Source organism: Lepidochelys kempii, chromosome 8 (assembly GCF_965140285.1).
Source record: "Lepidochelys kempii isolate rLepKem1 chromosome 8, rLepKem1.hap1, whole genome shotgun sequence".
NCBI classification, from domain to species: Eukaryota; Metazoa; Chordata; order Testudines; family Cheloniidae; genus Lepidochelys; species Lepidochelys kempii.
In genome coordinates, this window is record NC_136387.1 from 14,979,335 (window position 1) to 15,006,087 (window position 26,753).

General features: G+C 44.6%; 1 protein-coding gene across 10 annotated transcripts in view; it reads right to left on the minus strand.

Annotated features, from left to right (window-relative positions):
• Window positions 1–24,514, minus strand: part of P4HA2 (prolyl 4-hydroxylase subunit alpha 2) — a 55,462-nt gene extending 30,948 nt beyond the window's left edge. For 6 of the 10 annotated variants that reach the window (XR_012160225.1, XR_012160224.1, XM_073355642.1 and 3 more), the window contains exons 1-5: window positions 24,441–24,514; window positions 23,602–23,798; window positions 6,318–6,417; window positions 3,868–3,964; window positions 1,171–1,322 (exon numbers count right to left, since the gene is read on the minus strand). Coding sequence is in view for 8 of the 10 variants with exons in the window: in XM_073355642.1 (XP_073211743.1) it covers window positions 1,171–1,322; window positions 3,868–3,964; window positions 6,318–6,399 (331 nt within the window). In the remaining 2 variants the exon portion in view is untranslated. Of the gene's footprint in view, window positions 1–1,170; window positions 1,323–3,867; window positions 3,965–6,317; window positions 6,418–22,251; window positions 22,365–23,601; window positions 23,799–24,261; window positions 24,417–24,440 lie in introns of those variants that run through there. The other 4 variants (XM_073355635.1, XM_073355636.1, XM_073355637.1 and 1 more) reach the window with 4 other exon arrangements.
• Between the last annotated feature and the right edge of the window lie 2,239 nt (window positions 24,515–26,753).

The window sequence follows — 26,753 nt, forward strand, 5'->3', positions numbered from 1 at the left end:
GGATACTCGCAACTAACAAAATAGGTTGCATAAAGGAAGAACTTTAAGTGTATTATGCAAATAAATTGAAGTGTTGAGCTATCCAAAATTATATGAAAGGTTGTAAAAAAAATAATAAGGGAAGAAAACAAAAGTTCTGATTTTAATTTTAAGTGTTACATCAATCACAATAGTATTGATTTTACAAAATATTACAGGGAAATCTTTAAGAGCAAAATTAGAGAGTAAGTGCTCAGTGGAATTAGTGATCTAGTTGTTAGAAAAGTTCATAATTGTATTTGTTCCAGGACAGCTATAAAACGCTTGGCTGAACAGACAGACTTCAAAGCATCTAAACTTTTAGCATAAGCAGAATGGAAAGAGAAAACATGCAGTCGAGTTCAAAGAAAAATATTTCCTCCTTTTCTTCTTTCACTTTCAGAAAGTCCAATAAAAATAAACTGACAAAAAATGTTTAAGCTTAAGAAAGCAAGATTAAGACAGGTTCTCTGGGAAGAATATGTAGTAAGAAGCAGGGTTAGCTACGGAACATTTTTAGAAGGATAAACTCATGAATAATAGACAAATATATAGACATTAACTCTATAATGTTTGCCAGCTGTTTATGTTGGAGCAGATCAGAAGCCTCTGGAGATCCAGTCTGGGCAGCAGAGTTTGATTCTTAAGTCCTTCTATCTACTGATCCAAAGGCCAAGGCAGACCAAAGACTAGCACTACTGAGTGCTGAGAAGGGAAAAAAGAATAAAAACAGATTGGGAAGACTGAGTGGAATAAGAGCTTTCCTATAAAGCTGAAGTCTCAAGAAAAAAAACGCTTTAAATAAAAACTGTCCTAATAGTTGGACCTTTTGGTATATCATACTCTTCTTCCCTCTGCCCGATGTTCTAAAATAGCATGAAGGGCTTCTGCCATAATCAAACTAATGGCACTGCTTCTAGGACAGATCAGGGTATTGATCAAAGGGAAATGTCTAATGGTGGCTGGGAAGTGGTGAACGGTAGCCAGTAAACAATAAGTTATTTCTTGGTTTGTAAGTTTCACACAATTCAGGCAACAGTATCTGAAATCACAACAATTAAGTCTGCAGATTTCCAGTATATGAGCCGGGGAAGGAAAAAGCAGAGTTGCAGCAAAGTCACAGAAACTATTTTCTTCCCTTTAACACCTTACCACTTGTTGAGTCCTGAAGAACTAGATTCTCTAATTCCAGCCAATCGGTGTTTAAACGCTTCACCAATTTATATGCATTTACTGGGTGTGCAAGATAACCTTCTGGGTCGGAAGCTGATTTCATAGTCAGTGCATCCATTTTTTCAGCCCAGCTGGAAAAAGAATAGTATGTCTCAATCTGAGATAATTTTATGAAGGCATGTCTTCCCTATTATCATCACATCTAAAAAGGAATTGCTCCTTTTGCTATATATAGCCAGCTGTCTTTGCTATATATAGCCAGCCACTTACTTTTAACTCTGTAAGGGTGACTCATGGCACAATTGATTTTTTTTAACTGCAACAAAATATAAATATTTCCTACCTGTAAGGCCACTGGGCACAAATCTTGTTTGCATTAATGTCTCAACCAACAATTTATATTATGTTGAATTATGAAAAAGATACATTGTGCAAGATGAACTACACTATAATTCTTAAAAAGTCACTCTCATTTACACCTCACTATCACCACCACAAAATCAGTTTGCTTTTTCAAAAGCTGTTTAGGCTCTTATGGGAGTGATCCATGCACACAGATGGAAAGACAGACCTCTTCATTTTTCAAGTTATTAGGATTCTTTTCTTCTAACAATAGGTTAATGAATATAGTTCCATCATACGCTCATGCAGAAGTAAGTTGGCAAATTAAAAAATGATAGTGATGAGTCCTAATATTCTTTTGAGTGTCATAGATGAACTCTTATTTTAGTCCGATATATGGTACTTCACTAATGCTACAGTTGTGCTCTCATCCCCGGCTTTATCTGATCTCTTAGCTGAACCATTACGCATGCACCAGAGCTTCACATTTCTCTCTCCAATATGCAGTGGGAACTGAGCACACTACCGAGGCAAAACTAAAAAGTGAACAATAAAAGAGCTTTGCTCTAAGCAAGATCCTTGAGCACAGTCCAAAAGCTTCCACTTGCAAGCTTGCAGTTTCATAATCAGAGGGGTCACGAATGTAATAATGTTTCCAACTGACAGAGATAATTTAGTATAAATTTATGCAATTATCCCCAAGTTGCTCATGTATTTTCTGTGTATTATAATGTCCCAGGTCAAAATGGAATCCAAAGCTACTAATTCTTCAGAGATACTTTAAAGAGATCCTGTCAGATTAAAATCCATGTACTCACCAAAGCAGATTACTTTACCCATGCTCCTAGTAACATTCTTTAGATTTTTCATATTCTTTCAATTTTAGTAATTTAATTTTCACTATTTACATTGTTTGGGGGGTTTTGCTGTACAAAAGGAGGGCCAAATTTGATAATCATGTCGAGTAGTATCTTACTTTGTAAACAGCTCCACTGAAACCAATGAGACCAATTGAGTAGTAAAGTACCACATTAAGTGAGTGAAAGTGGCAGAATCTGGTCCTTATTTTTATCATAATATGGCAGTTTCATTTTTGCCTATAATTAGTATCTAAGAAGCTTTAGGGAATTCACTGTAGGGGAATTTATTTTTTTTAATTAACTATTTCTACTGAAATTTAAAAACATACACAAAAGACATTTTTGCTGACATTTATGCAAAAGCTCGTTGTAACAAAAACCTACATCTGAAATCTAAACTGACTTGACCATCTCCCTTTAAAGGAAAATATATTGACTGGATTTCAAAACTTATAAGGAATGTATATTACTTTTCCCCTAATGGCCAGATTTTCAAGAGAGCTCAATAGCCATTGGAGCACTTAAATGATGTGGCAAGATTTTAATAAATTCTCAGCACCCAGAAGTTCCCATTGAGAATAAGTAGAACTGCTGAGTTCTGAGCACTTTACAAAATCTGTCCCCAATTATAGGTGAATAACATTTCTAAGACCTAGCCCTGAAAAAATGGCTTTAAACCTTTTATAGAACTATCTGAGTGTTGTTACTCTATCTGTGATGCTGTAATCCCTATTCAGAAAACACATGCCAACACTCAATGCTCTGGGTGAACTTACTTGTTTCTTTTTTAAATAGATGAATAGTAACAAATTCATACAATCTACTTTTAGGGACATTTAAACAGGGATGATTGGCAGGAACATCTCAGCTGTCAGGACCATGTAGAAGGAGAAAAGTGGCTTCTGAGGCAGCCAGGGCCCAGAATATATCACAATTTATAGATCAGAGGCCACCTTGATCCACATTGGAAGTAAATATAATCAGTGCAGCATGGAACACATGGGTGCAAAGTGCTCATTGTGGGCCTGCTAAACAAGCAGCCTGCCATGTTCTTCCTTAAGATTACTGCTTCTGAGTGGTCAGCAAGGGTAGCTCAACCATAACATGTTGACACAGTCCAGCTGAGAGGTGCACAGATAACTATGGCAGAGTCTTCTTGAGAGAGGAAAAGTTCCAACATCTCAACTGATAGAAAATGCACTCTTGGCCATTGCTAGTACTTGAGAGTACTACAAAGATCCAAAAGAACACCTAGAGCGGGGATCTCCCTCACCCCTGCTTTTGCTGGAATAAGCCTCAGCCTGCTTGCTCTTATTTATCCCTCTCCCTTGGTCAGGCACTGGGGAAAGCAGTGGCAGTACTATCCGAGAGAGAGAGAGAGAGAGAGAGAGAGAGAGAGAAAAAAGGTGATATTGTACAGTCAACATATAAATAATGGAGAAGTGCAGATTTGTTATGCAATCCTTCCCCTTACCTTTTAATCTTAGAGAGTTTAGATTCTTCTGCTTGAATATATTCCTTTAAAGACTGCACCAGATCTTTCTCTGCATAAATCAGGTCTGTCATCTGACCTACAATGGAAGGAGAAATTTTACTACACAAGTAAAACAAGGGACTACCCTTTCCCATGGGCACAGAAGAGGGGAAACATCCCAGACACTCTAGGGCTAGTAAAACAGCTTGAAGAATCAACATATTCAGGCTCAAGCAATTTACTACTTTGAGGCTAAAATGAGAAAAGCCTAGAGTTTGGGACACTGAATTCCTGTTAAAACCAGGTGTCCAAATCCTCTAGGTGGCTTTGAAAATGTCAGCCTTAATGTCTTCTGGAGGAACTTTGCTGTGACCCCTTCATTGCCTTTGAATGATTTTAATATTAGTTACTTGCACCTGTGTGCAGTCAAAAGAGATTTGACACAATTACAGTTAGAAGCAACACAGTTAGCGGTCAAAATAATTGCCATGGCATCTGCTCTGCGTGTGGACACAGATTAGGTCATAGTGCTAGTTTATTAGTGAATGCCACATGCACTAGTTAGAATTATAGTTCCTTGGTATGTGGCTTGCAAATAGTAACTGTGGAAACAACAAATATAAAAGACTTACAGTCTAACACTCGCAGACTAACCGATGTGCAGAAAGTCTCCTAATGGAGATTGCTAGTATACAAATCTTACTTCATTTTGTGTTTTACACATAAGAAGCCCTTGATTTTTGGCAACCAAAGCTGAACACGTACACGTATGAGTTGATTAGACTGACAAATACAGCTACAGATTTCTTTTCAGCATTACTAAGTAATTATGACTGAAGTATAATTAAGCAGCAGTCCTAGGTGAAATCCAGAAATGAGTTCTGTTCTGCCTGGGTCAGACTTGCAAATGGGGAAATACAAGACAAGGAGAAGGTCATTCACAACAACTGCCTATCAATAGTTATCTTTAACTGCCAAGAAAAAAAAAAGACTACCAACAATAAGTTTCTGTCTGTTTTTATCACAGATATTTAAACGCAGCTTAGAGCAATCTGTTCTGTATGGGACTCAATATGCTTTCTTCCGACTGAGGAATTTTACAAAATAAAGCAGAAGTCTAATCAAGGCATGATGTCCATCCAGTGTAACTCCACTGATTTAAATGGGGCATAAATCATTTCGAAGCCATTCAAATCACAATTGAATATTGAGCACTATTCACAGTACAGCATTATAGATACGGAAGCATAAGTCCCCTTGAAAGTTAATAGGACTTGTGCTTCTCAATCTCTGATGTGCTTTTGAACAATCTACCTGCATAAGCAATAGTGTTCTGAGATCTGTATACTGAGACAGGGCTATTAAACAGAAGAAACTAAAGCAGCCTGGGCTAGGATCACTAGTCTGATTGTTTTCAAAGTTTCCAGCTATTCTATGTGACATTTTTGATTAATTTACTGGACAATTTATAGGAGGACTTGAAAAGACTTGTTTAAAAAGGGGGGGGGGGCCCGCGGGGAAATCACATGATTTTAGTTTTGCCCTCTTTTTGCACCCAGCATGTGCAGTAATTGACATCTGTTGCAAAACAGCTTTAAGTAATTCTCATTGCAGAACATAGGTCACACTGAAGAGAGGGAAGCAGAAATAATTCAGCCATAGTATATAAAGTCCACTTTAATCATATAGGTAAAACATATTCTGCAACTTTTCATCTGTGTGGAGTTCAAACCAGGGAGTACAGATTTACTAGAAGCAATTGTCAATCCTGCCTGTGGTTCATTTTTGTGTGTCTATAAATGGAACTTTTCAAAAACAATCTATTCAAGATGGGCAATGATGTAGTCATTGTATCCGAGGTGAGAGAGAAACAGTCATAATGATATGGCAAGAAATGAAAGTAAATTTACCATGAAGCTTTATTACATATTGTTAAATTTCATGTGAAGTCATCATTCTTTGTTTATTCAAATCTACCATAGCAGGCTCCCAATTCTAAGAAGTTCTTACACGTAAGGAGGTTTTGTTTTTGATGTTTTTTTTTTTCCTTTTTTAATTAAAAAGGTTTCCTAGCTACTCAGTGATTTAGCATTAAACCTTCAGGGGTAAGGTTTAAGTGCCATACTCAAGCCAGAACAGATACGCAATGCCAATTAACAGCAAGGAATTAGTCATCTTTTCCCTTTTTGCGTGTTTCATTCAAATCTGAGGCCCTGTCTGCATGAGAGAAATCTGCACCAGTTTGCTCATCACTGGTGAGGCTTAGAGGGAGTAAGTGGCCCCAGTGCAAATCCTGCTATACACAATTGCATTAGGCAATTCTAATGTAAACCCTGTCTGATAGGGTTACAGTGTGAGGCTTACCAAAAGAGAACCTTCTTTGTGTGCACTAAAGAATTTTATACACTGTGCTCCAACATCAGGTTATTTTGCACTGACTCTTTCCTTACCTATAGAGGTGAAAAATTCAGCTTGTGTGTGCCATGTGCAGCTAATGCAGGTCAACAGCAGTGACAGTATCCAGGACTTCATCTTCAATAAAGTTGAGATCTGCAGGATATTCGGAGAGGAAAAAAACTCAATACCCTGTGTACAAATAACACTCAGATACCCTAATAAGGATGAGTCAAGAATCCCTAATTTTCATAGAAACAGGACCTAGGTCAGTGATGGGCAACCTGCGGCCCTCCAGGACAATCCGCTGGCGGGCCGCGAGACAGGGCTTACACTGACCATCTGCAGGCACAGCCGCCTGCAGCTCCCAGTGGCCGCGGTTCACTGTTCCTGGCCAGTGGGAGCTGCGGGAAGCAGCTCCACTTCCCGCAGCTCCCATTCCTCAAAAACCCCTGCCTCAAATTTAGAGACTCTGTTATTCAAAAATACATCCAACAGGATGATAGCTGTCATCCCTCTCATGATCTCTGCTGGAAACTCTACAGTAGCAATGTTCTGCACTGCCCCATGCAAGGCCTGGTTTGCTCTATATGATGACAGAGATAAGGCAGGACACAGAAGAGATGCACCTGTCTCTGAAAGGAAATGAGAGCAAGTGTCACAAAGATTCCAGACCTGGAGGGAGTTTTTATTTTTTTAAACAAGAACAGGATTAAAAGAGTGGGGGGTTAGCAATAGGAGAGGTGCACTTCAAGGAGAATGGTATCCTGGGAAGGAGTTTTCGCTCTCATCCCTATTCCAGGGCACTGGGACTCAAGACCGCAAAAGCATCATTTAAAAAAAAAAAAAGTGTACTAGTCAAGTATTTAAAATAAGGTGGTTTTATTTTTGTACACCTGAAGCTAATTTTAGCTCTGATGAAAGCAAAAGCAAATTCTCTTGACTTCAGTGATGCAGTCTAATGGCCTCTGCATGAGATTAAGGATCTGATACTTCTCCCACTAAAGTAAATGGCAAAACTCCCTTTGATTTCAGTGTATGATTTTGAGCATTGGCTTTGCCTTTGATTCACTGGTGAACTTCTTAACCTCTGCATGTCTGTTTTTCCCACCCATGTAAAGCATGCACCTCGCAGGCTTGTGGAGAGAATTCGCTCTGCCCCTCTTCACCTACCCCTCTACTACCAGCCTGTCTTGCTCCAGCTGCATGGCTGCTTTCCAGCCTCTCCCCACCCAACAATCAGAAGCTCCCAGGCAGAGTTCGGCTGAGGAATAGTAGGGAAGGCTGCCTGCACAGGATGTGCCACCACTCGAAATGGGAAAACAGGGCAGGACTCACTGCAGGCAAAAGCCCAAACTACCCTCACAGTCTTCCAGGGAGTGCAGGACAGAGGATATGGGAGGGGACCAGTATGCAACCAAAGCAGACCGAAAGGCCAATGGCAGCTGGAAAGTGGGTTAGGAGGACCAGTACCCTGCAGGAGGGCACTCTAGGAGCTGCAGTCAAATTGGTGTTGAATCCCGGCCACTGAACACAGTGGAAGTCTGTATTGTATGTGCAATCTGGAGGTCATCCTGCAGGAAAGTCTCTCTGGGAACTGACTGTTCTCAGAGTGTTCCTGACCACAAATGCCTATCATAGCCTGCATGCTCATTGCAAAGACTCTGAGGGTCAATAAACTTCAAAATTACCTTTAAAAAGGGGGTTACTTTAGACTCATCATAAGCTATGGACTATCCTGTTGGCAGTTGTTCTTTTTTATGCCCCATCTGGTCAAGGTTAACTCCAGATATGAAATAGTTGGCAAATACAACCTGCTTTGAAAATACAATACCCCTTCAACTATACAGAAAAGCAAAGACTAAGACAGAGTCACTTAAATTTGCACACTTACTGCAAAAACCCAGGAGAAAGTGCCACTGCACTGCTCTAAGACTAAGAAATGGGCAAACAGAAAAGTACGATGTTTCAATGCCACAGTAAGGGATAAAGCTGCCATACAGAGAACCACTTACATGCCAGCTCTGTTTTCTGCTGTTTATATTATTATATTCATAAACCATTGTTCAGTTTTTAAAACAAACCTCCCCCCAACCCCTTTGCAAATCTACTGGAAGAATCTGAAATATTTACGGCAATATGTATATCGGGTGTATACACGTGCAAGTGTGAGAACATTGTCTCAGTTGCGTCATGCTGAATATTTTTTCAATGCCATGTGCTTTAGAGTTGTTATGTTTCAGACACATGTTTTACTGCAAAGCTAATACACAGGTAATCTGAGCACTAGGCAAAGCTGAATGAGTAGTGCCATGAAGAGGTCTGCCAATACTAAAGCCACAATAAGTGATATAGCAGACCAGAAGAGTGAGTCAAGAGCACTCAGAAGATACATGCACTCGGATATATTAAACCCTGGCTGTCCAGCTGCATAGCTTGTTCTTGTTTCCCAGAGCAGTTTTCTGGAATCATCACACACAGTTTGGCCAAGTGACTATGAACGAATTTTCCACTTAAAACAGCATAACCCTCCATTCCCTACTCCCAACATTCTCTTGTAGTTCAGGACATCTGCCAAGAACAATAAAATTTACCAAATCTAGCAGCTTTGCCATCACACGCAGAGAAAGAATCAGTAAACAGGCACACTCAATAAACACAGGAAATCAATTCTTGCTTGAACAAGGGAAAGATACCTGTCTGTAGGGATTTTAATATTGTTTACAGGCATTCTTTGCACATCTCAAAACACCAGCGCCAACACCTCCTCGCCACAGCCTGAAAACAATTCTTGCAAATATGTTTTTGGAGAGAAGACTGTACACCCCACACACCATTACAGCTCGAACATCTTAGGGATTCAGAAACCCCTGTAACCGAGACCAAGATACTTGGATATAAAACTAACCTGTTCGTTCAAGCTGAGGGAGAAACACAAAACTCTGGTTTTCAAGAAATGCTTAGAATTCAGCAATAAGGAGAAAGCTATTTAGGGCAACTATTTCCCATACGTACACCCTTTCTCTTAGGCTGGCTTTGTATCTGTCATAAATATAAAGGGAAGGGTAAACCCCTTTGAAATCCCTCCTGGCCAGGGGAAAGCTCCTCTCACCTGTAAAGGGTTAAGAAGCTAAAGGTAACCTCGCTGGCACCTGACCAAAATGACCAATGAGGAGACAAGATACTTTCAAAAGCTGGGAGGAGGGAGAGAAACAAAGGGTTTGTGTGTCTGTCTGTAGTCGTCTTGGCCGGGGACAGAACAGGAATGGAGTCTTAGAACTTTTAGTAAGTAATCTAGCTAGGTATGTGTTAGATTATGATTTCTTTAAATGGCTGAGAAAAGAATTGTGCTGAATAGAATAACTATTTCTGTCTGTGTATCTTTTTTGTAACTTAAGGTTTTGCCTAGAGGGGTTCTCTATGTTTTTTAATCTAATTACCCTGTAAGATATATACCATTCTGATTTTACAGGGGGGATTTCTTTATTTCTATTTACTTCTATTTTTTATTAAAAGTCTTCTTGTAAAACACTGAATGCTTTTTCATTGTTCTCAGATCCAAGGGTTTGGGTTTGTGGTCACCTATGCAAATTGGTGAGGCTTTTTATCCAACATTTCCCAGGAAAGGGGGGGTGCAAGTGTTGGGAGGATTGTTCATTGTTCTTAAGATCCAAGGGTCTGGGTCTGTGGTCACCTATGCAAATTGGTGAGGCTTTTTACCAAACCTTGTCCAGGAAGTGGGGTGCAAGGTTTTGGGAAGTATTTTGGGGGGAAGGACGCGTCCAAACAGCTCTTCCCCAGTAACCAGTATTAGTTTGGTGGTGGTAGCGGCCATTCCAAGGATAACGGGGGTAATATTTGTTACCTTGGGGAAGTTTTGACCTAAGCTGGTAAAGATAAGCTTAGGAGGTTTTTCATGCAGGTCCCCACATCTGTACCCTAGAGTTCAGAGTGGGGGAGGAACCTTGACAGTATCAAAATTATCTTTGAAAGCAGAAAATCTCACTTTAGTTGAGGCAACATTTAGGATTTCCTTAAACCTTCTTATCTTCATCTGTAATAGACTTGGGAAAGACTTCAAAAGCATGCTCTTATTGACCCCAGTTCATCCAGAGGCCTGTGCAAAGCCCAGGGCAATAAGAAGAGGAGAGGCATCTTGTTTCTCTGTGCTGGGGCTACTGAACGACAGTTTGGTCCTGGGTGCAGTTTAGGGCAATTGTACCCAAGCTGCCATGGGTCTTGTGGCAGCTGGGAAAATGGCCAAGCTGTCATGGCAAGCGTTGCTGGCAGAGGGACTCTGGGAGGCATGTTCACCCAACAACTGATGCCTATTCCCCTACCTCATTTGAGATATGGTTCTGATCTCACACTGGTGAGAATCGGAAGTAACTCCACTGAAGTCAATGGAGCTGCACCACTGTAACGCCAGTGTAGGGCCAATAAGAGTCAGGCCTTAGTATTCTGAATTTTTCCTTCCACCCCAAACACCCCTTGATAACTGCACTCAATAGTCAAACCTAAACTATGTTGTTCAAACACTTGGCTTCTCTGTAACTGCTAAATCTCAGTGAATCACTGATCCACTGAGAAGAATGCTCTGTTGTACTTCTGAAACTGCTGGCAGAAGGAAAGAGGCTTTCACATACAGTCAGGGGTAGGAAGGCCACAGAGGAGGCAGGAACAGAATTCTCTTCCCAAGTTACCGAATTGAATTCTCACCATGTTACTTTGAAATGCTATTGAAATTAGGGATCTAAATATAATTTAAAAAGTTAACCATTTAAACCAGGGGTTGGCAACCTTTCAGAAGGGGTGTGCCGAATCTTCATTTATATCTTCACTTTAATTTAAGGTTTCGCGCGCCAGTAATATATTTTAACGTTTTTTTAGAAGGTCTCTCTCTATAAGTCTATATATTACATAACTAAATTATTGTTGTATGTAAAGTAAACAAGGTTTTCAAAATGTTTAAGAAGCTTCATTTAAAATTAAATTAAAATGCTGATCTTACGCCGCCGGCCCGCTCAGCCCACTGCCAGCCTGGGGTTCCATTCACCTAGTCCAGCAACAGGCTGAGCGGGGCCTGAAGCCAGGACCCCGGCTGGCAAGGGGCCGGCAGTCAGAACCCCAGACCGGCAGCGGGCTGAGCAGAGCTGGCGGCCGGGACTCCAGACCGGCAGTGGGCTGAGCGGCTCAGCCTGCTGCCGGTCTGTGGTTCCGTCCACCGGCTCCTGCCAACCAGGGTCCCGGCTGCCGGCCCCGCTCAGCCCGCTGCCGGTCTGGGATCCCGGCCCTGCCCACGTAGAGTGGGTACCTACCTTCTTCCTGGTTCTACCCATTCTCTTCCTCTCTCTCTGCACTGAACTGAGGTTGAGAGTGCACTGAGCACAAGGCTGGGGGTGAAGGAGCAGGCTGGGGGTTGGGCTGTAGGGTCTGGCCAGGAGCAAGAATGAGGGAGGGGGCTCAGGGTTGGGGCAGGAGGTTTGGGGGTGGACCATTTACCTGGGCAGCTCCCATTTGGTGCTCAGGGTGGGGGTGGGAATGTGGGGGATGCAAGAGTCAGGACATAGGGTGTGGGGGGGCTGGGTATGTGTGGGGGGTGCAGGAGTCAGGGCAGAGGGCTGGGAGCATGTGAGGGGGGTGCAGGAGTCAGGGCTGGGGTCATGGGGGGGTGCAGGGATCAGGGCAGAGGGCTGGGTGCGTGTGGGGAGATGCACGGGTCAGGGCAGAGGGCTGGGTGCGTGTGGGGAGATGCACGGGTCAGGGCAGAGGGCTGGGAGTGTGGGCTGGGGTCGTGGGGGTGCTCCCAGCCCTTTGCCCTGAGCGGCTCACTGCAGGGAGCTGGAGGGGATATGCCCTGATTTTACCCCCTTCCCCATGGCCCGTCCCCACCTCGTCTCCGCCTCCTCCCTGGAACAGCAAGCCCACTGCAGCTCTGCTTCTCCCCGTCCCCTGCAAGGGCCATCAGCTGATCAGGGGCAGGGAGGGAGAGGAGGAGGGGCAGGAACCCAGCACGGCCTCTGAAGCAGCAGCCGGCAGGACCAAGCTTCTTCACCCTGCCCCGGCAGGGGGGACGGAGAAGAGTGGGCCAGGGCGGGCAGGATTTTTAGTGGCACACTGCTGCCTGCCGGGGTCCTGGACTGGGTTCGGCAGTGGGCTGAGCGGGGCCGGCGGCTGGGACCTGGCAGGCAGCAGCATGCCATTAAAAATCGGCTCGTGTGCCGTCTTTGGCACATGTGCCATAGGTTGCCAATTTAAATGATTAAAATGATATCATTTAACTGATTAAAGGGAGAGGGGCTGGGGTTGCTCCAGCCAGCTTGGCCTGGGGCTGCTCCAGCCAGCATGGCCGGGGTCAGCCGGCCCAGGGTGGCTGGGGCTGCTTCGGCAGGCCTGGGATAGCTGGGGATTAACCGTTAGGGTGGGTTAATGGTAAGACAAATGCTTACCAGTTAACCGGTTAACTGTTTAATATTTTACATCCCTAATTGAAATGCGGGTCTTCCTGACTTTCAGGGCCAATAACCACAAGCGGCTCAATCCAACTCCCTTTCATCCCAATGGAAGGACTCCCATTGCTCAGCTGGGCTCAATAAAATCACATGGCTGCTAAGTATTCTGCTCATTTGGGGTCCTGTTCCTGCCTGCACCTCAGTCTTCCTCTCCCCCCTTCTCAGGCAGTAGAACCAGACAGGGAAGCCACAACTCAACCACCAGAGACCCTCGCCCCAGTCAGGAAGCAGCAGCTCAGAGCACAAATATCCCTCATCCTTCCTTGGAGCACTGCAAGACTTTCAGCTACCAAGTTAAAACAGACAAAGAGTCCTGTGGCACTTATAGACTAACAGACATATAGGAGCATAAGCTTTCATGGGTGAATACCCACTTCATCGGATGCATGTAGTGGAAATTTCCAGAGGCAGGTAGAAATATGCAAGCAAGAATCAGGCTAGGGATAACGAGGTTAGTTCAATCAGGGAGGATGAGGCCCTCTTCTAGCAGTTGAGGTATGAACATCAAGGGAGGAGAAACAGTTTAAGTAGCTTTAGGATGAATTTCACAAGTGCGCCTGAAGACAGACACACAGGAGAAAGTTAATAAATAAAATGTTTTTTTTCTTGATACGTCAGCAATCTTTCATTTCGTTGTTACAATGATTCATCTTCAGATGGTTTGCATTATACTCTGCATTTACTTTACTTTTTGAAGCCGCATTATAAAACAAGCTGCAACGGAATATTTATGGTGCCGCTTGTGTTCTGGACTTTCAAAATTAATTCTCTTTTGGCTGATGATTCAGGGGGCAATTTTCTCTTTCCAGTCAGAGAGAATGTTGAGCACAGATGAACAAGATGAAAGTCGGAGCAAATCTCCCCCTTCCCTGATAAACTAGCGCCATCGAAGTGCTTAGTCAAATGTTAATTGCTTCTATCAGCGTCAGAATTTACATGGTTTTCACAGGGAGGCCAACCAATTTATCAGATTACATGAAGATATACTGAAATTCGGTCATAATGAGATCAGTTTATGTAAAATTTAAAATCACAATCTCATTTCATGCCACAAACCAACAGGTAACACCAGAGTGACACATTCTGCGGTTTGAAATGCTCCCCATAGTCACACAGGCCAGAAGATACTTTTTACTCTCTGCTCACATTAAGAGTCAAAGAAGTACACCCAGCATATATCAAGTCTTGCTCCCTGACTCTGTTCATGAGCAAGACTCTTTAAAAAGACCATACATTTTCTCATCTTATATGCTGAAACCTACAGAAACCACAAATGTCCACATGCACTCCATATATGTCTGCCTTTATATATATATATATATATATATATATATATATATATATATAAAAAACACATTTGGTTTTACCTGTGGCTCAATTTTCAGCACCAATTTTGGGCACCCACAACTGCAACACCTGACATTATTGGAAGTAGGTGTGTGAAGCCATTCTGGAAACCAGGCCCCAGAACTTTATTCCTTCAACTACACAACATGGCAGAAAACATTTTTCAGTTACCTCCTTTGTCTCATGAACATGACTGTCCTATTTAAATCATGGCACAAGAATTGGGAGGTGGACGTTCGAGAATTCAAAAGCCAGTTACCAACAGATTCGGGAGGCCAGGGTTCAATTCCCTGCTCCACCACAGACTTCCTGCATGACTTTGGGCAGGTCACTTAATCTCTGTGCCTCAGTTTTCCATCTGTAAAAAAGAGATAATAGCACTTCCCTCCCTCACAGAGAGTTGGGAAGATACATACTGAAGATTATGAGGCTCTCAGATACTATGTCAATGGAGGCGGTCTAAGTACCTAAAATAGACAGAATAGCCAGACAGATGGGGACCAGAGAGTACTACATATGTAAAAAATCTATAGCCAATAAGGAACTTTACAAATGTCAGGAACTGTGTATCAACACCATACATCAGGAATAGAACTCAGATTCTCCTGCTTCAAAAAGCATAGATCTCTAGAAGAGAATCTGTGATAGCTCTTAGCACAGAGGAGGGCAAACTACGGCCCACAGGCCACATCTGGCCTGCAGGACCATCCTACCCGGCCTTTGAGCTCCCAGCCAGGGAGGCTAGCCCCCAGCCCCTTCCTTGCTGTCTCCCTTCCCCCGCAGCCTCAGCTCACTGCGCCGCCCGCCACTCGGCCCGCCACTCCTGACAGGCAGCGCGGCAGGCTTTGGTGGGGCTGCGAGCTCCTGCTGCTCTGAGCAGCATGATAAGGGAGCGGGGCGGTTTGGATGGGGCAGAGGTTCGGGGGGGCGGCCAGGGGACAGGAGGGTTGGATAGGCATGGGAGTATCAGGGGGCCTGGCGGGAGTGTGAATAGGGATCAGGGCAGTCAGGGGACGGGGGGGTTGGATAGAGGGAGGGGTTCTGGGGGGGGCAGTTAGGGGTGGGGGGATCCTGGGAGGGGCAGTCAGGGGACAAGGAGCAGGGGGGGTTGGATGGGTCGGAGGTTCTGAGGGGGGCAGTCATGGGGTGAGAAGTGGGAGGGGGCAGATAGGGGGCAGGGGCCAGGCTGTTTGGGGTGGCACAGCCTTCCCTACCCGGCCCTCCATACAGTTCCGCAACCCTGATGTCGCCCTCGGGCCAAAAAATTTGCCCGCCCCTGTCTTAGCAGTACAGGGCCTAACTTACAGAGTTGAGTAGTTCCAATTCTATCCAGCAGAGGGCTACAGTGCATATACATACCAGCTAAGTCACTGCACATTCTTGGTTAAAGTAGTTTTCATAATAAATCACATCATGTACACAACATAGGATCTATTCGTTTCTTCCACATTTATTTAAGAACACAGATTTTTTTCTGTAATGATATAAAATTAACTATGCAGCAGAAGACACTGCAGTTCTCTTGCTCTTAGTTAGGTCCCAATCTTGCACTCCCAGCGTACACAATGTACAAAGGTATAAGGCATTACAAGATAGGATACCATGAAACAAGAAAATCTAAATCCCATTAATACCTTAATTACTTTACTCAACCAACTGCAGTAAGCCAGCACTGAACAGTGAGTAAGGGTTGATGTTTGGGCTCTAATCTGTACTTACTCAACAGACTTGAAATTTACCTCAAAACCAAAGCCAAAGTAAATGTTGCTTCCAACGTGCATCTAAATTTAAACTAGCATGGTGCAGTCTAACCAGCCTGACTTAAACAAAGAACTAACTGTTTCAAAGGCATACATGGCTACAGACTGGCTGGTGGTATTTTTTTCAGAGGCATGGCCCAAATACAAAGCCATGAAGAGAGGTCAACACTTGTACAAATAGCAATTTAAGGTTGAACTGTTGTCTGAGCCAAGTCTGCTTACACTTCCCCACATGCCATTGCTGCATCATGGTTTAAATCACTAGTCAGGAAGACTCGATTTAATCATGATTTTCTACATAAAAGTGCATTCTTGTTGGTTGTTATAACCTTAATACATGTTCTTCACAACTTAGAGATAGACATAGGTTTCATTTTTAGAAGGTACACACTATACATTTTTAAACATTGATTTATTTTGAAAACTTTTCAGATTAGTTTTACAGCTATATCAGAAAATGAATGACTGTTTGGTTATTTCATTTACCAAAGGTAATTGAAGCAGATATTTATGAAGTCACTGGGAGGTGAACTATCTCCAATTCAACAGGTTAATCATTAATATTTGAAGGATTTTCTTGCCAGATTGTATTAGGAGAACATCACCAGACAGGCATTTAAATTGTTTTATTTAACTAAAACAACAACATTAAGTATTCTGGATTTTTTTCTTCAACAGCAAACATATAATATTTTAACAAAACAAGTGTATGTCCTTCGCTTCTCACATTTATCTCCAGACTTCTTCTCCTTGTCCAGATCTATTCTGCCTTTCCGAACTTTTTGAAACTTGGCACTTTTAGAGAGAGGTAAGAGATTGACTCTGCGTACACAAATTTGCAGAGGGACAATAGAGTTGAGGTCTGTCATTTCTCACCTCTATATATTATTTATTTATTTAAAAACATTTTTGCTGTTAACAAGCAAGTTACCTCTGGAGACACAAATCCACAGTTTGAGAACTGCAAAACTAAGCATCTCTGATGGTATCTTCAATCTAGACTGAGCACTGAGTCTCATTGGGTAGATAGAAAGATTAACCTAAATAATCTATACAGAAGCGTGTGGAACCCCATAAGATTGGGTCCCTAATCCATGAACTATTGGAACTCATTTACAAAACTTTTCTTAAACATTACATTAATATATTGTCTCATACTATAGAATTATAATTTATAATCCCTGTTCCATTATGAGTTATCTTTGAGCTATAATGTAGAAAAATTATCTTTAGATAGGTTTTTTCCTCAAAAAGCATTTTATTAAAAAAAATCTGATTTAAATAAAAAAATATGATTTTTTTTAAATCATTGATTTTTATCCACCCTGGCATCCGATGCATCAGCACTCTCACTTACAGGACCAGAAACGACAAATAGTGAAGTACTAAACCCACCACATTATTTCATTTTTCCTCCATCTACAGACAATAGACTTTCTCTGCTTAAAAAGCACACACCATCAAATGCCAAGCTGCTGTCAAACTGGGTGACTTCAGCTATAAGGCTAATGATTTTTAAATGGATAACACAGACAAAATCTAAATGTCCCCCACGCGGCCAAACGCCAAGGGCTGTGCTGAATCATAATTAGGATTTTAGGATGTTGGAAGGTGAGTATACTATGGTTAGAAAGATCAAAAAGGAAAGCAATCACAAAATACTCCACTTAGCAGGATTTTAATGAGGTCAGCTGAAAACCATCTGCAAACTAGACCAAACCATATGAAGCATCTTCTTTAAATTACAACTTTGCTATCATATGCACTAATTGCCAGCAGATTAGATAGCACACAGAAACCCTCATTACTATTATGATCTCCATCCAGGGGGTGGTCCTTAAGGCTATAAGGTGAGCCTAGGAATCTTGCAATTCATTACTGCTGTAATTCAGATGTACTCAGGAGACCTACACTTGCCTGGGCCAATTGTAAATTTGCCCGTAGCAATGGAAACTGAGTCTGGATTTATCACACCACAGTGCAGAACTCTAGCCACCAGGCTGTACTTTAGAACCCTCTATTGAGGCAGTTCATAGCATGAGATCATACAGCTGCACGCAGGCAGCACTCGTTAACAAAAATGGGGTCTTGTTGGCTCTTGATGTCATCTGCCTCTGTACTGATGGATCCTTCCCGCGCCCATCCCCTAGAGATAACTATTTTCTGGCTGACTCTTCCTTTTCATCAAAGGCATCACACTCGTCTCCACATGCCTGCATCACCAGCTTCCTTGCCAAAGCCTCTAATGTGCATCTGCAAATAATTAAAAACTACATGCCCAACAACTTGCTTGCCTTTGTTTCTCCAAAACAGACCAAAGAAAAATGCTGTTTCTTTGCATGCACTGATATTGACTGTCTTTATTCAAATTTCCATTGGCTTCCTTCAGTCTAAAACTTGTGATATCCGTAGTTATGTAACCTTAAGAAATGTCAACAGCTGGATTAACTTCTGATAGCTCCTTTAAATCATAGCTGAAAAAATATTTAATTCCTGGCAGTAAAAAAAAGAGAGAGAAGTCACACCAATCTTAGGAGCAGTAGTCCTGCCCATCATTTCCCCTGAGATAACAGCAAGCTCATCTCATATTAAACTCAATAGTCTGCAGAGTGTTAAATGCCCCAGACAAGCTATACCATAAGTGGGGAGGTTGTTGACCAAACTACATGTTTTCAACCCCTGTTGCAATATGCCAAGTCTTTTCAATCCTGAAGTGTACCTGTGTTCCTGAACATAGCCCATAATTTTAATGGATCAAAATCTCTCATATAAACTTCCAAATTCTCTGGGAACGTTCAAAATAAAAGGTCATTTGAAACTGCATTAAGTGTTCAGAAAAGGTTAATTTAAAACATATCAGGAAGCATTTATTTTTCTTTCCCCTGCTATCAGGAGGATAAAGCAAGAAAAAGAAAGACTCTTTCTGGATGGCACAGAGTCCGAGCCTACTCTGGCATGGCAGCATCCTACTTTCCAACAAATATAAAACTCCATACACTGAACCAGTCACAGAAAATAAAACCTATCTACATGTTTATATTTTACTCCTTAGAAATCTGCCATCACGAACAGTGTGGCAAATATAAATGTAACAGTTGTCTTATGTAAACAAGTCTAAAAATGGAAAATTCTTTGGACTAATACCCCATATGTTACCCTTGACTATTAACTCCTTTAATACTTGTGGGAAATAAAGGCCCAAATTTTCAATGATGCATATATTTGAGTTAGGGCTGCAGCAAAATAAAGTTAAAGAAGTTAAGGAGTAAGCAAAAGGCCAGACCTTCATCCATTAACTTCAGTGCTATGCTGATTTACAGCAGCCAAGGACCTCTGCCTGTCAAGTACTATGTACACAAGAGGGATTGTTTCCTGTTCAGTGTCACACAGCTGCGGGAATTGGTGGTTGTGGGGTCCTTTTCAGCTTATTTCTATCCTCCCAGTGCACCTATAAAGTGAAGCAATCAGGAGTTTTATTATGGGAAATGTTTTGTGTCAAAGCCTATTTGGAGGACTAAACCTTCAGGTCTGATAATGTGGGGGATTAACTAGCAAGGATATGAAACCCAAGTAAAAAGTGTCCTGAACTGGCTGACTCGCCACTGCATTCAGAAATCCAAATATTCAGGCTATCTGATTTGCCTCTTACTGATACCATTGCTCACAATAGCAGCTGGGGGAGCACTGTTTCTAGGCTTGGACAGCAGATAGCCTTTCATCTTTCACTGCTCAAACATTTTCGACACACTATTCCAAATAGAAGATAGCCTACTACTGCTACTAGCTAACAGTGTTACTCCTTTAACTCACGTTGCAGAGATCTGTGCCATGGTTCAGTGTTCAGAATGGGTGTGATAGGAGAGCCTCCTATCACACTACTCCTCTCTCCCCTCCTCCTCTTTGGAATGTGGGGGTATTTGGGTGGAAAGTTCCCCCTATGGCCAGATGCTGAGCTGGCAACTAACTTCCATGTGGTGGTGACACCTACAGTTTCCCTCCTTCACTCATGCACTCTCAAACCATCTCAGCACCCGAAGTTATAAAACTGGATTTAGACACTTGTTCTATAATAAGGAGAGCCCACTCTTTGCTGTAGGCCCTCCTCAGAACATTTCAATAATACAGGACTACAAGTAAACTATTCCAGGGACTCCTTCCACCCAATTACAAACATATTTAATAAAGATAACCCAGCAGCTGAAAAATTATTATCAACCCCTATCAGAGTCCTCCCAAACCCTCTCAGGTCTGGGAAACAAATGGGCCTCACAGTCCTGCAGGTTGATAAAGGAGGACCATTTCAGAGCAGGTTCCAAAACTGAGGGGCCCTCACAAAGACGGCCTTGTCAACTGCCCCTGCTTTCTTACACAAGTGGAGTTCCAGCTCAGGAACTTCCATTCATCGCTCACTCTGGCAGCACAGCATGGGGAGCAAGGAGGCTTACAGACAAGAGAGTGAGCTGGACCCTTGGGCTGGCTTCCAACCCAGGGAGAACCATGAGGGCAGGGAGAAAGAGAAGTGAAGAAGAAACTAATGGTAGATGTCACAGACAGGAGAGCGAAAAAGAGAGAGAATAGAATAGGGAGAGGTAAGGAGAAGAGAATAAAACAGATAGGGAGAGGACAAATCTGAGGTCTTGTCTACACACACACCATTTGAACCAGTTTAACTTAAACAGATTTAGTTAAAACAAGTGCAAACCCCTGTAGTAGACACTTATTTCTGTTTAAGCCAGACTTATTTCCGTTTAACTTATAGCTAGGAACTGGTTTAGGCTAAAACAAAATAAGAAGTGCCCACACAGAGGCTTGTACCAGTTTAACTAAGCCAGTGCAAGCTTGTACATGGACATGTCCTTTCTTTCTTAGGTTATCTCTGATTCTCTACTGCCTGCCACTTTATGTCAAAGATATCTGTGCAAAGTGCAACTCTTCTGATCTGGAAATGTCTCCCACTGTTTTTGCATTGGTGTAAGTGGTGACACAGAGCGCCAAGGATGGGAGAATCAGGCCCCACACTTTATGGTGGTGGGGATGATTTACAGGAAATTTGTTTTGAATGACATTTTGAATCTGTGATTTACTAGTAGTTTGTCTGTTTCTAGCTAACCTGAAAATCATCCTGGCTTAGGACGTACAGAGGTGACAGACTTTAAAGGCCAGAAGGTATTATTATGACCATCCTATATAACACTGCTCAGACATTCACCCACCAGTTCATTAGTGAGACGAGCAGCTTGTAGATGAACTAGAATATACCTTTCAGAAAGACAGGCAGTCATGATTTAAAAACTCCAAGTGATGGAGAATTTACCACATCCTTTAGGAAGCTGTTCCAATGATTAACTCACTGGTGAAAAAAATGTAATTTTTTTAAATTCCAGACATTGCTTCATGTTATCCCTTCATGTTATCCCCTTCGCTTGACTGAATGTCAGACAACAGGACCCTTCAACACCCTGAGAAATTTACAGGTCACCCTAATTTTTTTTTTTTTTTACGGAAAGTTGGAATCAACACAGCTGCTCCCCATCTTCTTTCTTTGCGCACCTGTCTCTACCCCATCCTTTAGAAATCTTCCATGGAAGCAATGGCAGACCATTGCCCCCTGAGTCCAGAAGTGGGACTGGCTCCAAACTGCCTGTTGTAGGACAGGCTCTGGAAAATTCCATCCATCAACCCCAGAGAAAACTCCTAAGGCATAAGGACTGGGATGGAGAATAATACAAAAATGTGATCACAGAATCACAGAACTGGAAGGGACCTCAAGAGGTTATCTAGTCCAGCCCTGCACTTGTGGCAGCATTATCTAGACCATTCCTAGATCACGCCGTTATAAAATGTATATATACAATGTGCAACCTCATCTGGAATACAGCATGCTGTAGTGGGCACCCCATCTCAAAAAGGATATTACAGAGAGCAGGGATGCAGGTAAAAACAATGAAAACTCTTCTATGAAGAGAAATTGAAGATATTTGGATGATTACCTTAGTAAGACAACAGATAAACAGGGCCTGATCTAAGTATACAAAATAATGAATGGTCTAGAGAAAGGAGACTGGAACCTCTTGTTCATCTATCTACTACCTCACAAGAGCCAGGGGACTGTGAATGAAATTAAAAGTTATCAATTTGGAATTTGCTACAAGGAAATACTTCTTTACTTATCCCATAATTAGACTGTGGAATTCACTGCCACAGGACATCACTGAAGCCATGAACTTACTAACATTCAAAGAGGCCCTGGAAATCTATAAGGATAACAAGAATAACCAGACATAGAACAGTTGATGCAAACAAAATTTAGGAAGAAATACAAAACCGCAGGCTTCATGGCTTAACGCCAATCTCTAACTATTAGGGCTTACTTCTTTTGAAGCATCTGGTTCCAGGGCAGCGAGTTGTATGGGCCCATGGTGCCCGGCTCCACCAATGTTTGGGGCCGGGTCTCTCCCCCGGCCCCGCCTGCTGCCTCCCCCGAGTGTCTCCCAGCCCCACTTTCTGCCCCCGTGCGCCTCCCCTGGGTCCCAGAGCATCCCTGCCTCTCCCTTGCAGCTCCACGCTGACTCTGCTCCGCTGGCTCCTGGTATGAACGGCCACCGCAGGGTCCTAGTGCCCCTCACCAGCCTGCCCTGCCCTTCTGCATCAGACCCTTCCTTCTTCCGGCAGGACCCTCCACCAGCACAGGGGGCCCCCCTGCCTGCAGTCACTGCTCCTGGCCCACACTGGGCAAGGGGCAGCCCCATCCCCCACCCCCCAGTGAGGCTACAGTGATGGGCAGCAGCAGGGGAGGAGGCGCACATGTGATGACAGCCCCCCCACCCCAGCACCCACCACAGGGGAGGCAAGGGGGCTTCCTGGGCCTGAGAGGGGCTCTAGGAGCATGTACTGTGATAATGGTGTGAGGTGAATGTGCTGCCGGGGAGGGGAGAGGGGGGCCCCTCCCCCAGAGCTCACTGCTGCCGGTGGGGAGAGGGCTGAGGGGAGTCCTCCTTTCTGGTCCCAGCTCCGGGACAGCCTGCCTGCACCCCAAACTCATCCCCAGCCCTGCCCCACCCCAGAGCCCACACCCGCAGGCAGAGCCCTCAGCCCCCCCATACCCCAAACCTCTGCCCCAGCCCTGAGCCTCTCCAACACCCCAAACCCCTCACCCCACCCACACCCTACCCTCTGCCCTAGGCCTGAGCCCCTCCCAAACCCTTCATCCCCAGCCAGAGCACTCATCCCCCTGCACCCTAACCCACTGTCCCAGCCCTGAGCCCCCTCCTGCATCATGAACCCCATCCCCAGCCTCACCCCAAACCCCTCATCCCTAACCCCACCACACAACCCTCACCCCCTCCCTCCGCACCCCCTTCCATCCCCAAACTCCATCCCAGAGCCTGCACCCCTCACTCCCTCCTGCACCCCCTCCCCCTTGCCCAGCCCAGAGCCTACACCCAAACTCCAGCCCAGAGCCTGCACCCCTCACTCCCTCCTGCACCCCCACCCCCTTGCCCAGCCCAGAGCCTACACCCAAACTCCAGCCCAGAGCCTGCACCCCTCACCCCCTCCTGCACCCCTCACCCCGGAGCCTGCACCCAGCAACCAAACTCCATCCCAGAGCCTGCACCCCAGACTTCCTCCCCCCACCCAAACCCCCTCCCCGAGCCTTAGGCAGGTGGGGGGACGGAGTTTGTGGGGGGCGGATTCTGGGCACCACCAAAATTTCTACAAACCTGCCACCCCTGTCTGGTTCTGGCCCCTGTCAGAGACCGCGGGTCTAAGCCGGTGGGACAATTCCTATGTCCCAACACGCCTGAAGTGCAGTGCAGACGTGCGGGCTGCTCGCTGGTGTGTCTGTCCCATCCACGGGAGCTGGCACAAGCCGGCTTTCCTGAATTTTCCCTCGGAGGAGGGAAGGAACCACGCCTAACTGGGGGAGAAGGGGGATTCAGCCTGGGGAGTACAAGGAGACAATTCTCTTCTACCCTCCCCACCTTGACACCTCCATGGGGCAGGCCCCCTGGTCCCTGAGAGGGGTCTCTCGTTTTTAGCTCCCACCCCACCTTGCCCTGGGGTGCCCTGCCCAGGGAGTTCCACTCTTCCCCGCAACACCCCTGCCTGGGCAAGGGTCGCCACCCTTCCAGTCCCCCACCCCCCTGGTGCCCCCTCCATCCCGCAGAGCCAGCGGAGGGGGGGTGTCTCCTGCTGGGGTGGCTGCTGGGGCGCGGTGGGGGGTGTCTGCGCGACCAATGCCCCTACGAACACCAGGCAGAGGGGAGTTTGCACGGGGCAGCCCCTGCCCCGGGCGAGGCCGGAGCTCGCTCCCCCCCCCCCGCGGCTCCCTAGGGGCTCCTCCCCACCCCCCGCCGCACGGATACGCGCCGCTTTCCCACCAGATCTCGCCGGTGGCTCCACGTTTCTCCTGCCAGGCCGGGCAGGGCTGAGACGCCCCGGGCAGCGGCCGGCGCCCGGGAACCCCCGAAAGTTAGCAACAGCCCCGGCCGCGCGGGCCTCTGCCCGCCCCTGTGCCTGGCGCGCGCCCGGTGCCCGGTGCCCAGCGCCCCCCGCTCACCGGCCACGCGCCGCCCGCGCCCTGCCTTCCAGAACGGCCGCGGCACCTCCAGCGGCAGCCCCCGCTCCGCCTCCTCCCCGGCACGGCCTGCCCCCGCCTCTCCCGGCCCAGCCTCCAGACGGGACCGTAATGCTTGGAATAGCTGCAGCCCCGGAACCACCGGGAGACGCCGGCCGGCGGTGGAAGAGGAGTCCTGACCGGGCCCTGCACTGGGAAACAGGCAAGGCTTGAGGAGCAGCTCAATGGAACAACTCATGTCTGCTCTGCCCCGCCTGCAGCCTGTGCTTAGGGGAAATCCCCATAGAATGTAAAAGAGGCGAAGATCCCTTCCCTGGAATTATTACCGCCCCCCCCTCCCTTCACTATTAATTTCTGTAAGCAAAAAGAAAAGGAGTACTTGTGGCACCTGAGAGACTAACCAATTTATTTGAGCATGAGCTTTTGTGAGCTACAGCTCAGCATCCGATGAAGTGAGCTGTAGCTCAGGAAAGCTTATGCTCAAATAAATTGGTTAGTCTCTAAGGTGCCACAAGTCCTCCTTTTCTTTTTCCGAATACAGACTAACACGGCTGCTACTCTGAAATTTCTGTAAGGGTGTGTAAAGCTCTTTCTAGAGCACTCTCTTGGTTTCCTCCCTATTAAATTCCAATGTGTTTGTTTCTCTCGGTGTTGTGCCCTGAAATGAAAAGTCCAGGGACATACAGGGGATTCATAGCATCATAGAAGCATAGGGCTGGCTGGAAGAGACCTCCAGAGGTCATCTAGTCCATCCCCTGCACTGAGGCAGGACCAAGAATGCCGACACCATCCCTGACAGGTGTCTAACCCGTTCTTGAAAACCACCAACGATGGAGATTCCACAGCCTCCCTTGGTAACGTGTTCCAGTGCTTAACTATACTTATAGTTAGAACCTTTTTCCTAATTTCTAACCTAAATCTCCCTTGCTGCAGATTTAACAGATTATTTCTTGTCCTACCTTCAGGGGACATGGAAAACAATTGATCTCCGTGGTCTTAGTGACATCCTTTAACATATTTGAAGGCTGTTATCAGGTCCTCCTTCCCTTTCCTTTTCACAAAACTGGGTTTTCTCTTCCAAACTTAGGTTTTTTAAACCTTTCCTCTTAGATCATATTTTCTGATCAGTTTATCTTTTTTGTTGCTCTACTTTGGTCTTTCTCCAATTTGTCCTCATCTGAGTTGTTTATCTTGACCTTATTGTGACAGATATTGCAACCCCATGCAGTATCTTTGAGGACCATTATATTAAAATTGATGAATGATTTATGTATGATTGTGTTCTGTGTCTGGGGAAGGGTGACTACAGCTCCTCCAGGAACTAAAAACAGTGTGTGTAGGGGATGATTAAGGCAAGTCACAGAAACTGTAAACGACCCTGAAGAGGTACCACTACTTGGGGTGGTTCGCATTGACTGGTTCAAACTAGGTTTTACAGAGACCAACAGACAAAAAATGGGATTTGGGTATGAAAGACTGAGTTTAAGCAGACTGGTGGTGGTTTTCCTTTTGATTCAGCAAACTGGCAGAACTGTGGGTCTGAGGAGGATCCCAACTCTTGCTGAAGAGTTGGAAAGACTGACACCTACCAGAGCCCTAGGTTGGAGTTAGAAGTGACCTCTGGTAAGCCCTTAGCAAGCATGTGGGAACTTTTTTACAAAATGTTTTCTCTATAATGCTTTTGCCTTATAAATAAGTGTACATGCTTCGAAATAGCTGTGTGGTAATGTGTAACTGCTGGTAATATACTGTTGATAGTCTTCAGAGAGAAAGCAATGCATAGGGGCTTGCAGGGGGTATTCCAATGTAAGGCAGGGGTCTACGCAGCCTTAAAACACCCAATCAGAAAGAAGTGAGACAAGGGTCTCTACCTAGAGACAAGTGTCCCGAGACCTGACTGAGCACTCCAGGAGTGGACTACAGAGGGGAAATACAAGTGCAGTTATTCTGAAACAGTGACAATGATATTTTATTTCATTTTTTCTAAAGGCCCTAATCCAGCAGAGTACTTAAATATGTGCTTAAATCCAAGCGCTTGAGCAGTTACATTGATTTAAATGGGACTATTCCCATGCTTATAATTAAGCAGATGGTTAAGAGTCTGCTGGATTGGGGCCTTAATGTCTGAATATATTATAATAAATAATAATAATTAAGACCTGGAGAGTCACACTATTAAACTTTGTAATGTTAATAGAAAAAAATGGGTCAGTTGTGAAGCTTTGATCCAAGTTCCTAAACTTCAGATCCAAACCCAAGCCCTCTTCACAAGAGTATTGGGAGTTCTCAACTGGC